This window comes from Apis laboriosa, unplaced genomic scaffold (assembly GCF_014066325.1).
Source record: "Apis laboriosa isolate Shangri-la unplaced genomic scaffold, ASM1406632v1 scaffold9_cov152, whole genome shotgun sequence".
Classification (NCBI taxonomy): domain Eukaryota; kingdom Metazoa; phylum Arthropoda; class Insecta; order Hymenoptera; family Apidae; genus Apis; species Apis laboriosa.
In genome coordinates this window covers 3,530,202-3,546,554 of record NW_025224966.1, presented here as the reverse complement: position 1 = coordinate 3,546,554, position 16,353 = coordinate 3,530,202, and the positions used below count along the sequence as shown (strand labels likewise).

At 39.5% G+C, this 16,353-nt stretch overlaps 1 protein-coding gene across 3 annotated transcripts in view; it reads right to left on the bottom strand.

Annotated features, from left to right (window-relative positions):
- The window catches only part of LOC122719971 (protein split ends-like), a 320,147-nt gene extending 304,540 nt beyond the window's left edge, over positions 1-15,607 (bottom strand). The window contains exon 1 of one of the 3 annotated variants that reach the window (XM_043946295.1): positions 12,687-15,607. In XM_043946295.1, the coding sequence (XP_043802230.1) occupies positions 12,687-14,080 (1,394 nt within the window). In that variant the 5' untranslated portion in view covers positions 14,081-15,607. The remainder of the gene's footprint in view (positions 1-12,686) is intronic. The other 2 variants (XM_043946294.1, XM_043946293.1) reach the window with 2 other exon arrangements.
- Between the last annotated feature and the right edge of the window lie 746 nt (positions 15,608-16,353).

Sequence of the window (16,353 nt, the reverse complement as noted above, 5' to 3'; positions counted from 1 at the left end):
GAGAACGATAAAATTAAATTCTGTTTCTTTAATGGACTGAGAAATTAAAAGTTTCTTTTCTCGATAAAACGTTCCTTTTATCCCCCCCATTTATTCTTTGCTTTCGAGAAAATTGCGAAAAACTTTGTTCCCGCGTTTGATTATTTTATATTCGTTTTAAACGTTTTTATTTAAATATCTAAACCGTATTGATATTAATATTTTTAAATCATTATTTCATCGTGATTTGTATTTGTATAGGCGTGGTTATCTTCAAGCTAACTCCGACGAAAAAGTTTACCATTTGAAAATATCACGATCTTCAAACAGATAAAAAGAAAAAGAAGGTGAGAAGTTTTCACGAGGGAGGGAAAGAAGCTGTCGCTGAGTTTTTAACACAGTTATATTTCCGGTTATTAAATAATCCAGCTTTGATACTTTTTCAAAAGTAGTAAATAAATCAAATGTCAAATTACGAACCAGTTGCACAAATAAAACTTTCACTCGAATCGATAATGATTTGTCGTGGAATATTTTTCAATGATTGAAAATAATATATAAATAATATAAAAATATTGATAATAACAAATCATTGAGAAATCGTTACATCGAATGAATATTAATATATTGTAATATACAATGCGTACGATAAAATTTATTCTACGATTATAAAAAAATATAAAAATTCTATGGAATAATATTTTGTTTTCTGCCTGATGCGAACGATTTGATTCAATTTTATTCCAGAGAAATAAATAAACAAAAGTATAATTGACAAATTTTTAAATTTTTACGACATCTATTTAAATCGATATAGATATTTTAAACGATCAAATGAACGTACGAACATTCTTGAATTGTTAGACGAAAAGGATGAAGAATCGAGAAGAAAAATGTATTAAAAGAATTGCGAAGGAGTGAGGTTAAATCAACTCGTTGGAAAATCCAACATAAAGAAAATAAACGTGCAAAGGAAGCCGAAGCTCTGTTTGAGTTAGGTCAGTGCAAACACTTTTACAGGTAGTAAACGTGAAACCAGAAACAGGCAAAGGTTAATCCTTTGAATCCATTACCTAAACACTTCTTGTGTTTATTACGTTTTCTCTCGTAAACGGAAACACGATATATTATTGTTTGAAGGACGACCAATAACTACGTTAGCACTTCAAAAGAACCGTGAAATGTAGTACAAGAATGACTAACAATAAGTTTACCTTAAGGACAAAAGCTTCCAACTGGTTTCTTCAGTTTTAACGAATGCTTCTGTCAATGCCTGCCTTTTTCTATTTTTTTCTTTTCTTTCTTTTTTCTTTTTTTTTTCTTTACCGGATTTAAAATTCTCGTTTAAAATTCCGCACCACGCGCTCCTTCTTTCCTCCTTCTTATCTTCGAGCGTTAAAATTCAAATTACACTTTCATAGCTTGTCCGCTTAAATAAATGAAATTGGAGCGAGATTGAAACGAAATGGCGAAATAAAAAAGAATAAAGGAGACAATCTAACAAGACAGCGTTTTCTAAAATCCGCGACCATCCAATTTAATAAAATGAAAGGCAAATTCGCGTCGATACTTTATACGTCTATAACGTTGGTAATTGAACGGTTTATTCCGTGTTCCGGCTAACGCCACTTTCCACGCTACGATGACGTAAGGCGCTCCGTTTCCGAGAAAACAAATTAAAAAGATTGTCATCGGTATCGTGGGCCACGTTAATCGTGCATGTAGAAAGCGAGCAGAAATTCATCGTGCCTTCTTATCTCCTGATAAGTCGGCTTCGTTCCTTGTCCGCCTTTCCATAAATCTCATTAATTAACCAAGAACTCTGTTTATATTAATTTATAACTAGAAAACGAACACTGGAAATCTTCCATGTATATATATATATATATATATATAAATTTCTTTGATAGAGAAAGTTTTTTTTTCTCGAGAAAGAAGAAAAGGAGAAAGAAAGAAAGAAAGAAAGAAAAACGTATTTTATATCACTCGCGCGAGATTAATATAAATACGTGCGTTTGCGCGGTTTAGAAATCTGCGGTCGAAACGTTGAAAAAAGACAATTCCACGTGGGCGTAACTCGATTCAACTAGAAATGCAATGAATTATTATATATTTAACTTCCTACATCCACGTTTGAAAATTAGCAGGTTCATCGCGGAAAACCGATTCCAATTCCAATAATAATTTATCGAACCGTTTCCATCGTTTTATGAATGATACACCAACGAGATCGATTAATGCGGTGACATGCGCTATGCGTTCCGTATTTACAATAATAACGAATTGTAAAATGAAAATTGTGAACGCGGTATTACGAAATGCGAAATAAAAAATTCGCTCTCTGTTTAAATCGTGGTGCGGCGTGCAAGAATTTTATTTCATTATGTCGTGAAAACCGTTTTTAAAATTAAAAGCGGCATTATCTGGACTCGGGTTAAACGGAGCTCATAGAAGTTTTACGAGGATGGGTGATGCCTCTATAAATAGTTCGTGTATCAAAGATCTCGCGTTGTCTGCCGTTTAAAATTAATCCCGTGCACGTATATCCCGTGAACGTATATCCGGCAGAGCAAGTGGTTAGGAACGATGATAATCGGTAATACGGGTTACTCGTGGCCGGAGAATATTAATTTCTGAAAGGGATTAGCTCAAAATAATCCCTTGCGTTGCGCGCATTTGAAAGCAATCCGTGTAAATATCGATCGATATTTGCAATGTCAGATCTTTCTACGTTTAACAGAGGAAAGAATAATTTTATTGATATTTATATTTATGGTTAAGACCCCCCCCTTCTTCGATACGCTCGATCTCGATCGAGATTAAAATTTAACGGGTGGTAACTGTATATAATATAACATTAACAATTCGAGGTTCGAAGAAACGGACATTTCGTTACGCGCCAACCGATAATTTTTACCGATCAAACTACTACCGATCGAACGAGGGCCGTAAATACGCAATATTGCCACTGTATCGCGCGAAATAATTTATACAAGCTTATCTTTTATCGATTAGTCATTCGTCTATCCGCCTATATATTTCGATTTTCAATGTGTTCGTTTATTATAGCGGAACAGTGGGCGCATATTAATTATAAGGCGAAATTCTTGCAATCGTGATAGCCTTAATGGAATTAAGAAACAATCGCGATCGTGTATTCCATTCGGATATTGGCCGATTTCATGCAGACAATGTTTGTGTGGGTAGTTTCGTTATCAGCACAAATTACCTGTGCTCCTACGTGTTTAATTTAGTTCCCAGCGTGCAATAATAATGCTCACATGACGCCCGTAATTGCTCCGGATCGATGATAACGATTCAAGATCAAATCAACGTATACTTGGCTTGGATAAAAATCGGAGACAAAAAAAATCGGAAAAATTTCGTTTCGATCGATACGGGCGGACACGAAACCAATTGTACAAACGTTTCCTTCGAATTTCGTAATGTTTGTCTAACGTGTTGTATATCGAGATTACGAGATAATTAAGAAGAAAAAAAAAAAAAAAAAAAAAGATAAAAGAATTAGATATCGTTGAAGAAAATTTGAGGACGAGAATAAATATGTTTTAAGTCGAGGTTAAAATATGATTTTCACGCGATGATTTATATCGAACTTTGACATTTTGAAAAACGAGTTCTCACCAGAATTAATACCGATATATAAATTTGTTTGCACTTGTCCGTCCCACTTTTAAGCAAAAGATATTTTTCCGACCAATAATAATCCAATAATTCCAAGGTTTATTCGCTCGAACGCAATCGAAAAGCGACACGCGTGAAAATTATTTTCGAGTAATCGGGAACAAACGAAGGTTTTTCAAGTGTTTAACAAAGACTTATCGCAACAATGTTTAAAAGTATCTTTGTTTAATCAGAGCGGAGCGACGAATGTACGATACACACATCACTCATACAACCAGGTGCGTATTCTCGATGTTATCGAGTCAGAAACACGCCACGCGGCGCCGTAGTGCGTACAATCAGCACAGCTATAAATTACGAGCCGCGTATGTATTCTTGCGCGTAGATCTTCGATGGCAGGAAGCTAAGGGGGGAAGAAGAAGAAGAAGAAGAAGAAGAAAAAGAAGTGGAGGAAGAAGAAGGAGAAGAAGAAAGAGAGGATAAAGGAAAAAAAAAAAAAAGATGACGTGCGAGCGTGTACAAGAAACGCAAATGTGCGCCAAAGACGATAACAAATTGACACGAAGAGCGAAATAGGAACATCCGATCATCGTTTATCTTCGCCTGCAATTTTACGATTTTATCGTGTAGAGAAAAGAAGCATGGCGGTAACGTGGATCGATAGGTCGCGATGAAAATTGTGATCAACGAGGCGAACAACTTTAAACACGAGTTTGGTAAACTCGATTACGTCTCGTGAGACGTACCATTCCGACGATCGATGCCAACCGAGGTTTCTGAACAAGTGAAAACTATAATTAGCCTATTACTCAATACAAAATGCGTCGAAAGTAATTCACGACCTTGACGGAAATAAGACCGAGACGGCGGTATTCTTGCGGTTAATATTTGATTTAGCGAAAATAAATCTCTCCACTCGAGTCGGATCGTCGTGTCGAACCACCGAATTCTGAATTACGATCCGAATTATTGTAATAAATATTGTACATACAAAATTTAATCGATCGTTAAATTAGAAATAGGGAAGCCGTGTATTACGTTATAAATTAAGAAAACTCATAATAAATAATTAACTGAAAATAAAGAAAATCGCGAGTATAAAATAATCGTTAATCAGGGTTAAACGAAATTAAAAAATGCGCGACCGAGAATACTCCAGTTTAATAACAAACGGCGAATTTCAGGTGGCGAAGGAAAAAGGGGGTCGACGAGCGTCGACGAGTAAAAAAAAACAGCCCTCAGGTTTTAATAAACGGGCCAGAGTCAGATTAGTCTGAATTGAGTTCCACCCCACTTTCGAGACGTTCCTCCAACGAACATACACAAGGATACGTACACACCGAGGGATGGCTTGCAGATTGTACTGAAATTGCGAGTCGCGAGAATTTCCATCGGTATGACCAGCCGACCTCTGCCAAGGTTTCCTCCACACCCTTATCTCGCAAGGAATGAGAGGTTAAGGGAGGTGGAAACAGAGAGAGAGAGAGAGAGAGAGAGAGAGAGAGAGAAGGACCAGTTGGAGGAGAGGAAACGTGAAAATGAGGCAAACATTAGGGAGAAGACGAGGAGAGGAAGGGGAGGAAGAGGGGAGAAGGATGAAGAGAAATTTGGCGTCCACGGCGACAGAGGCTGGTTCACCGCTGTTTCTGGTTTCCTCGCATCCTATTTACAAGATCACCCTTCTAGAGCGTCCCTCCCTTCGAAAACGAAGAGAGACGACTTTATCTCAGACCTTCCCGAGGCAGAGCATCGCGGTAACTAGGTACCCTCGGCCATGTATGCCCCTTCTGCTAGATTGACCCTGGCCACCGATTTATTATTTTTTTTTTTTCTTCCGCTCATCATCATCATCGGGCAAAGTTCTCGAAGGAAAAACCCGGAACGACGCGAATTTTTTTCAAAGCTCGAGAGAGAAAGAGAGAGAGAGAGGGCTCGAGCGTTTGAAAAATTGTCCGTGTGAAAAAATAGCGGATAGGAATTTTTTGTTTGCCACATAGAAAATTCTACGTCGGATTTTTCTATGGGGATTCGAACTCGCGACCGTCGGTTTCGCAACCAGTAAGGATTACCATTACGCTACCGACGTTACACGAAACTCGTTCTTATTTCAGGTTATTGCGATGTCCCTGTGACACAGCTTGTAGGATCGCGTATAGTGTATGTTTATTAATCTCTATGTTCTATTACGAAATAACGAAAAAATTTGATGAAACTTATTTTAAATTTATCAGAGGTGCGATCTAAAATTTAAAAATTTTTATTTTTACAAAAACGTATTCTTAGTAACTTGAATATATTCGTGTGAATATATTTCACAAACACTTTTGAATAACCGAATATACATTTTTATTTCCAAGAGAAACTAAAAAAAAATACTGAAACATCTCGAAGAAATGATAATAATATGAAAATGTAATAAACGACGATGTTTGCCTACTTATATAGCGCAAATATATCTGAAAGGATTAATTCATTCTAGGTCAAAAAGAAAAAAAATATGTGTAATATATGCTAAATGTAAATTGAATTTTTATTTTCACGAAGATTAATGAATATTCGATAATAACAGAATCATTTAATAATATCGTTCTTCGATATATTTTATCGTTTAAGTTTATTTAAATACAAAATTTCATGGAAATACACGAACGGAATTGGCTGTGAAATATCGTCTCATTCGCTTTCACGATCCTCAAAACCAGTTCATTCCTCGTTACCGCTATTATCATTCCTTGGCAACTAACCTACCATCAGCGTGCAATACGTTATTATACAACATATCATTGTATAAAGAATTATACTTCGAGGATAGTAAACAGCCGCGATCGTTCATCATTTTAATACCTTTCTAATCGATATACATATTTTGTAATTTTCTATCGACGCGTATTTTCCTTCCCTTCTTTCTTTCTTTCTGTTTACAAACGAATCGATCGAAGTGAGACCAAGTTCTTACTCTCTTTTACCCCGAAAAGTAAACTCTGAAAAGCGAATAAATATTATATCTAAAATTGTTGTTTCTCGCGGAACTAAATTTTAAAAAAAAGGAAAAAGCGAACGAACGGAAAAATTCTTTAACTATTTTTGATAAAGCCTTGATAAACTTTGTTAAAAACCCGAGCATGATTTAACTAAAGTTTAAATCAGTGTTTCAAAACTTTATTTAAATGCACGTTATAAATTTTCGTTGTAACGAGGAACGATATGGTCTCTCCTATGATATCAATCAAACCCGATGACTCACAAGCATCGTTCCAACGTGCGATGCATTACTAATACATCCCGAGGCTAACGAGAAACGAGGCTAAAATCTAAACTATGCAGTCGTGCCATAACTTCTGTTCCTCGAAACAAAATGCTTCTATTATATAAATCATACAAATTGATGTACAAACAAAACACGACTTTTTAAATAACGTTAAACTATACGAATGAAATATTAAAAAAAGTACTACGATACCGCAATTTATTACACGAGTGTTTATGAAATGACTCGACAAAGCCTTTCTGAAGTTGAAAGGAAAAAAAATTTATGTTTCGTTCATCCGATATACATACAATGGAGTCATAGTATCGAAGTCAATTCGACACTTCTTTAAATATCAATTTTTCCTATACAAAACTTTAAACTTTAGTCAAAGATAAAATTGCACTGCTATTGAATAGCAGGAAGAAAATTTACGAGATACGCGAGGCTTTTTTTACATAGGGGATGGCTAGGAAAAAGGAAAATCAGGAGGAAGAAAAAGGGAAGAGAGGATCTTATCGTTGCGACGGTTATGCAACTGCGCCGTGGAATTAACAGGTTCGACACGCAACGATGCACCTGTATAGCGATTTTCGTGACGTACCGGTGATTTGGCGTGTTTAGCAAACGACTTGACGAGTCATTAAACAGAGAACACTGGCAATTAATTATCACGTTTGCGTAATCGCCGCTCGACGCCGGTGGAGGTGTGGTTGCGCAACTATCGCTCATTCTGTTCTCTCCTCTCGTCTCCTCTCGTGACCGGTGATCCCTCTTCTCTTCACCCCTTTCAGCCCGATCTCGGGGCCCTGCTGACCCACCGCCCTCGCCTCCTCCACTTCCTTCCATGCACCGTCCCAGAACCCACACAGAGAGAGAGAGAGAGAGAGAGAGAGAGAGAGAGAGAGAGAGAGAGAGAGAGAGGACGAGGAGAGAGTCTAATCGTTCGTGCCGGTAACCTTAATTTTTCTTCGCCGTGTATCCCGTGCGCCACACGCCTGACCTCTTTTGTTTTTCATTCGATCGATCTTCATTGATTCGAACGACAAAGCCACTTTTCCTACGACCCATAACGGCCCTCGTTTGTATTACAAATGAGCGAGCGATTCCTCGCTCGATAATAGCCAGGCCGTGCATCAACACGCGAGAATGCGGTAGAATATGATTCTATTAAAAGAAACGGCAAGTTGTTCACCAATGGGGAAAGAAGATTAAATTTCGCAGTGGCGAATCCATGATGCGTTTTAGAGAGGTGTACGTTGTACTTGGAACGTACGTGGTCGGTGCATCGATTTTAAAATAACGCGGCAACCGTTGGCATAGTAAGTGAGAGGAAGATATACGAGGAGATGTGAGAATGAACACGACACGTATTTTAGGTATATTAAATGATACGTGAGAATATACTGCAACAGTGAATGGCGCATATCGTAAGTATTTTTATTAACCCATTAAGTTGTGTTATGTTAATGTAACGTGACAGTTCATTACCAATTATCTCTTTTCTTTTTTTTTTCCTTTATTCGGCCAGTTTAATCTTAAATTACGAAGAACAATGCGAACCAATAATAGTAAAATGGGAAGAAAATAAATGGAATTTTTTGAAAATATTTTTAAAAATTTAAATTCGTATCCAAGTTTTATTCTTCTTTTTTATCTTCTATTGATTTATTTCGCACGAAATAAATGAAATGCTGTCACTAATTTAATTATCTAATTTCAATTCCATTAATCTGGCAATTATAGATGATATAAAATTTATTTGAAAATTAATAAAAAATAATATTCCAAATATGACGTTTCGTTGAAGAAGCTTTTGCGCAATATCAATTAGAATTACTATTTTCAAAAATTACTTCAACGTTAACGTAAAAAATAACGAATTTAAATATTAAATTTAATAGATCAGATTGCAATTAACGCGCAATTAATGGTCGAACAATTCAACGTGCAGAATAAACAATGCCCAATCGAAGCGCTTACATTTCCATTTACACGTATTTAACCAGATATCGAAAACATCCACGTGGTTAATGACTTGTTTATAATACTATTACATAACCGCTCTTCGAGATTATTTACCGATGCATCGATACTTGCGATCGATAATGAACATTAAACCCTCTCCGAAATTCCACCCGTATTGTCATCAAGTATCGGGAAATCGTAAAAGTAATAATATAATAAACACATAATTATTGGTTGGCAAAAGTTGATAAATATATTATACCCTAATCAGATTCGAGATCATAGAATGGAAACCGCGCAAGGGATTATCCTTTACCCAAGCACAATTACAAATTTCATGGTGGCACTTAACACTATGCAAAGTAAGTATTCTAATGAATATTCAAAGTGTCCCAGCAGGAATAATTGCAATGCCAAGTATCTATGCTGAATCTTGCAGATCGTGTCGTAACAGCGCTAATTTAAATAGATTTACATTAAAAACAAACATGCCAAAACATTCGTCTAAACGGGACAAATATTAACACGCTGTGGAATTCCAAAGTATTTCTCGGTCGATCATTTGAATGAAATTATAATTGCTAAAATTCGAATAATCGCGAATGCCGCGAGTGAATATTTCATTGCCGTTAATTTCCCATCGCTTGGCGATAATTCGTCCCGCTCGTGTATATCTTAAATTTTAAATCGGAAATCTTCATTGTCGGCTACGAAGCTACGATTCGAAAATCGCTAAGAATTCGGCCTTTCTTTCCAGTCAGATCGAAGAAACTTTCCAAGTCCAAGCGTCTCTCGTGGATTTCGACACGAGTAGTAGAACTGTGGTGGACATCGGAAAAAGGGAGAAATAAGAGAGCGGACGAGAAGAAGGAACATCAAAGCTGAAGCCACAGTTGATACCGAGGGGACAATGGTGGCGCTCACCAGAGAGAAGGAGAAATGGTTAGGGGGGCGAAGAGCAGCTAGGAGGTTATGCAGGAGAGAGAGAGAGCGAAAAGAAACAACAGGGCTGTGGATATTATAAATCAAGAAGAGGTCCGTAAAGGGAACGTCGGTGGCGAAGGCGAAAGAAGAGCGAAGAAGAAACTTACGAGGGAAAACGAGAGGGGATGGTAGCGAGGGGGGGTATAAGGGATAAGAAGGGGGAGGGGAAGAATGGTCGTACATCACCGCCGGTATTTACGACGTACCATCGTAAATCAATGATCGCACGAACAGCGCGGTTCAACGAAATTCCTTTTCCCTTCCTATATATGCCCCCTTCCCACCCTTCCTTCCGACCATTCCTCCGCTTCCTGTACACGAGCCGATGTGAGAATCTGTCCTGCCATACATCGCCTTGGACAGAGGATGGTGAAGCTTAAGAATCTTTGAAGGAATCTTTGCCCCACGGCAAAGATATATCGACGATTTATCCGCCAAGACAAAAACTATTTGTCTTCGCTAGCTGAATTTTCGAACGTAAGATGAATTCATCGTTTTCGTATCGCGCAATTTATGCGGCTACTCCGACGCCACCTTCGATCTCCGCTTATGATCCTTTTCTCTCTATCTCTTTTTTAAATCTCGCGTAAAATGTCGTATTGATCTCTTCCTTATTTAGCGAGACTTCCAATTTCAATGAGCGAACAGCACAGAGATATCGTGATTCATATATGTGCGAGAGAGAAGTGTTTCACGAATTGGCCAATGTTATCCGACACTAGATTTCTCTAGCATTCGTCCACAATTAAAGTAAGGGGAAAAAACCAGGGAGTTCGAGCGAAGTGGAAGAAGAAGAATAGGATAATTATCCATTTAGTTATGTTTGGGCAATCGTTTCGACCGCAACAACCTCCATAATCCCGAGTAGGACAATCTTGTAACGACAAAATAAAAAAATATTCTTAAAAACCGTGTTTCTCTTGTCTCGGTAATTCAATACCAGTTAAATCACCGGCAATGCAGATAACACCGAGTTTGCCTCGAGCCCACGATACCGGGAAGTAGTGGGGATAGCTTGTGGCCATATATCCGGACATGAGATAGCGAGGTCGTAAAATCACTCAATCGTAAAGTAATGATGTATCGAATGTCAGAAATAACTTTTTGACACATCTACGTTCAGATAAGAGTTTGAAAGTTCGGGAACTTGAAAGAGAATGGGTTGCGCAGCCTCGAGTGTGTGTATCTCGCCTCCCGTACTCCAATTCGTTCCAAGAAAAAAACGGCAAGAAAAGGAGGAAAAGAATACGAATATAAATCAGAAGACCGTGTGTCCAGCTTCTTTTCCTGTCGAAAAAGAGGATGGGCCAGTGGGCTAGGGTCATTCAGCGTTGAAAGGAACGAAGCATTGTTTGTCGGGGCCCTTTAAACGTCATTTAAACCGTGACTGTTGCCAGCCCAGGAAGGATCGTTTTAACAAGGTTTGGGACAGAGCAGGTCAGATCGCTTCTTTACCTTATAGCGATTATGCCACGAGGCGATGCCCTTTGCGCCCACAACCACCTCGAGGAATCAACTTTTCTCATTTTACACAAAGGGATGGTCTCGTCACAGCTGATCGCGGATGATCCCTGTAAAATCACGTTGCGCGATTGTCGAACCCCCCCACTCGGCAACTCATCCACCTCAGGGAACGATGAATCTCCGCTGCCATCTCGACTCCCTCGAAAGATACGATTTTACGTCTATTTAGGACCAACGTGAGCTGCCGTTCGAATATTTTTAATATACAATTATATTATTTATAATTATGCAGTTTTCTCTTTCAAAAAAGAGGAAACGAGCAAAGTATTTTAAAAATATATTTTATCAACGCGTAATACACCAAAGCATGTAAAAAATTTAATTTATCTACGCGGTACTCGGAGAATTTAATCCGTGCAATTTTTACACGCTCCGCGCAAACGGAACAAATGTCCCCTTAAAAAACGAAAAAGGTGGAAAATAGACGGGGAAGGCAAAGGAAGACGGTGGAGGATGCGTAGCATCTTGGCGGGGACAGCCGTAAAAAAGGCGCGGTGGAAAAGATGAAAGTGACCCTCGAACGGACTTTGAAAAGAGCCATAAAAGTACAATGAGGGGTTAGAAGGAAGACGCCTTCGCTTTCAGCGCGGTGAAATGACGAAGGGAAAGGGGGGGCGTTCAACGGAGGAGAGGCTTGGCTCCCAGAAAATTCGTGTTTTTTACTCGAACGTTGGGAAAGATTACAAAGAACGGAAAGAGGACAAAACCTTTTTAAGATCTACGAGAGAAGAGGCGAAGTGTCTCCACGCTTAGATGATGAAACTCGTTCGCGCTGGTTACGACCCCTACACGCTTTGTCATATTCGAACGAATTTCGTAAAGTCATTTTTTGAATAACGTTTCCCTCTCCGTCACAATTTTCACGATGCGTATAACCGCGCACGTGAAACGAGGGTTATCCCTCACGTGGTAGTGTCTCCGGGTTTTTATCTTAATTTACCAGTCGTTTCGCTAATCTTATTTGCTCGAGCTGGACGCAGTTTAATTCCATTAGCGAAATTAAAGTTCTAGCAAAGAGTATTTAACTGCGGATCGATGCTACTAACCCGCAAACCATTAAGATAAACTCCGGTGAACTCGATTCTGAATAACGCGGATAGAAGAGAAATTTTTTCGTTACGCGATCATCGCTTTTATTCCTCTCCAAAAAAAAAAAAGCGAAATCATTTTCGTTTATATTTGATAATGTGGCATAATAAAACGAAAATAACGCAACATAAAACGTATACGTATTTTTGACTGAAAAATGTTACGCAATATAACGAAATTAAAAAAGTGAGGTTATATGATACAATCCAATTAGAATGGTTAGAATCTAAGAAGATAAAGCAAGACTGACCTGATATAAATGATGACGCCATTGGTGCATATCCTTTTCCATCCACGTGGTACCGTAATAGCTTGTTGCTGTTGCTGTTGCTGCGTAACCACCGCACTACCGTTCATTGTCAGCACTACATTTTGTTGAACGACGTTGTTATTGTTCGAATTGTTGATGCGCGAAAGCGGCGGTTGACGCGCAGCCTGCTGCGCGCACGAACCGCCGCCGTTAACCGACGCGGCAGACAAACCATCGTGTGCTGATTGACTTTGACTTTCGGGACTGCTCAGGCTACTATACGTCGACGATTCACCGGTATCAGATCGGACAGAGTCACAGCTAGTCGCACCACTACCACCACTACCGATAACGACAACACTACCGCCACCACTGACAACACCGACATTCGAACCGGACGAAGAGAGCGACGAGCCGGTTTGGTTATCGAAACCGTCCTGTTGCCGGCTTTTCTCCTCCATATTGATACGTTGTTCGACACTGTCGCCTTGAAAAACACTCGCGGACGCTTGAGACGGTTCGTTTCGTACATACGCGACACAGGCGTCGTCGCTTAAAACACCGACGCAACCCTCCCCGGGATTCCCTTGCGTGATCTGACTACCGCTACCGTTGTAACCGTCGGTCAATCTCGCTCCTGATGGATAAACGTCACCGTGAATCCTCGTTGGAAATAATTTGTTGGGTAGCATTTCGCCGACGTTCACCCTACAGATCGGCTCCACGTTGTTCGTTGCGAGGTTATCGGTATTAGTCGAATCGTTTTCCAATGGATTTCGGTTTTCCGGATTTTTGCCGTCGCACGCCGCCGCTACACACGTCATCGTGGTGGTCGTGGACGTGCCGGTCGTTTGAACCAGATTCGTCGTCTGTCTGTACAATAAACCGTTGTTGGAGACGATCGATCCATAATCTTCTTCGTCTTCGGTGTTACCGGTGGACATGGATCGTGCCGATCGGCTCGACTCTCCATCGGTGGACGCATATTCGAGCGGTTTTAACCGGCAACAATTGTTAACCGTGGTTGCAACGGTGCCGTTGTTATCGTTGCAGTAAATGGCGGTTTTGGCGGGAAACGTCGCCGCCGCCGTCGCCACCTGCGGCGGCAGAATGCCGGCGTACGTTGCCTGCTGTGGAGACTGATAGCCGACTGCGGTAGCAGCAGCAGCAGCGGCGGCGGCATTCTGACCGACCGCCGTCGCGTACGCAAAATTCTCCCCCGAAACGTAGACTAGAACGCTATTTTGTTGAATCCCCTGTGCGTGTTGAGGATGTTCTTGTTGCTGTTGTTGTTGTTGTTGTTGTTGTTGTTGATTATGGTGGTGATGTTGATGCTGATGTCCGTGAGTCGGGAGAGCAGGGTGTGTGGACGGCTGCTCAGGCTTGCCGGCCATGGTCCAGGTCCAGCAGCGCTGCAAGTAACCCCGACACGGACATCACTGGAACGCAGGTAGCACGCCTACGTGGAGATACCTCCAGGTTCTGCGGCATCCTCCCATAAACGGAAATGATCACGCGTCTACCACTACCGAAATCCACCGCTTTCTATCGGTCGTTCCTCTTGGCCACGTACGCTCATCGATCATTCGAATCTCACACCTGCCATACACGATCTTGTTATTCGACATCCTTGGCTTGACCGTACACCGCATACCAGATGGACAGTTCACCGATCGTTCTCTCTTTGCTTAATTTCTCGATAAATTTTTAAATCGCGAACACGCTCACAAACACTTTCTTCGTAGATGATCACAGATTATAACAACGGTGCCAAGATTTTGAAATTAGAGAGTATCCGTCGGACGAAAGACGCGCTATTCACCGGTCAATGCCCGTCTAACCTCTCTCTTGTGATTGGTATACTCTACCATCATACTAGTTTCGTTGATTGTTCGTAATTTTAATGTATCGGAAATCACGGTAAAATTATTGGTATTATTCTCTTTGTTCGATGATTATGTATCATAAAAAACAATATGATAGATCATAGATGATTAAACAATATTTTCCATTTGATCGATATATTTTCGTGAAAAATAATTCGTTTCGAAAATGAAAACGTTATTTTACTTTTTTTATATTCATATGGACTAAGAGATTTCTTCTATGAGAAAACATTTAAAAATTGGATAATTACTTATAGTAAATCGTATATTCTTAAATAAATTCTATGACATTTGGAGCAAAAAAAATAAAAAAAGAATAATTCTTTTAAAATTTCCATTCCCAATACCCGTTTGACGTACAGTAAATAATAACATTGTTTATTAGAAAATTACGCGTCTGTTGTCATTTACAAGGTTGATTTACAAAGCGACGATTCATTCATTTGTCTCGTTTACCGATTCAGTCGCGTTCAAACAACACAATGGGGCCAAGCATTCAACTAACCTAGACTCTTGAACACGCTGTTATACGTAACGCGGTATAGTAGGTTACGTTGGAAAACTGCGTTTAAAGTAGGAAATTTTAACGAATGTTGTAGATCAACAAACAACATTCAAGTCAACTTTGGTGAAAATAGTACTACGTTTACAAATGAGAAAAATTTAATTTTGTCAGATAAATAGTTAAGATCGTTGTGTCATTGCCATAGTCCTGTCGCTTTATTCGTGGTCGCAGTTCTAATTACTCCGTTTCACATAGACGCACTTTTCGATTAATGAATAGCACTCAATTATGTCATTATAAGCCACTGTCACTAAAAAAAATACGCTATTTTGAATCTTCGTTCACACACTATAGAAGAAAGCCATTTTCTTCGACACTGAATACGTAAAGGTTAATCGTGACCGAGCCACGGCTCGCTCGATCGGTAATGGCGCGAATACACTCTCGGTATAAAAAACACTTTATATTGCCGTAACAATTCACGTTAAATCGCACGGACGGACGTACGTCGTGTTATGACGCTGTGTCATCGTCACAGCAGCAGTAGCACCACCACCACCACCACCACTGCCTCCACCACCACCACTAGTACTACCACCACTACCACCGGTCGCGGTTACGAACTCGGGTTAAGTTAACTAACCCTCTTCTCGACTCGAACACCTGCGCGGGCCGCGCTCATCGTTTTCACCGAACCTCACTTCTTGATCGCGTGGAAACGTACGCTTATTATATTCTGACTAACACAGTTTCCTCGCTTTCTCGCACTGATCCCTCGTCGTTTACTTCGTAATCACTTCCTTTCGTAAAACACTTCTTCGACATAAACTATTGAGCGAAACTCCATTCTGCAGATCCTATGCGTACGCTGTTTTCGCGTAACTGATATTGGAAAAATATGGCTCCCTCCGCATACCCAGAAACCTTTGCGGCATCTCGACGGCTGGCTTTCGGGCACTCGTATACGCACGTTACAAAAACATCGACCCTCGCTGCGATTATATCGCCATCGTTAGGCTATTCTACGTAACTCAAAGGCACGTTAACATTGTTACTTCCCACGAATGCCACCATTTAATATACTCGCATGCGTATACCGTTTAAATTTATATAAGTGTATAACAAGTCTTTCACATATATCTCTCAATAAAAATTATTAAAATATTGTATATTATTCGATTATTTTCACAAATGTATTGATAATTATTAAGTAAAATTTAAGAATCTAAAAAAACAAATTTGTTAAATAATATGTATAAAGAAAATTGAAGCGTAA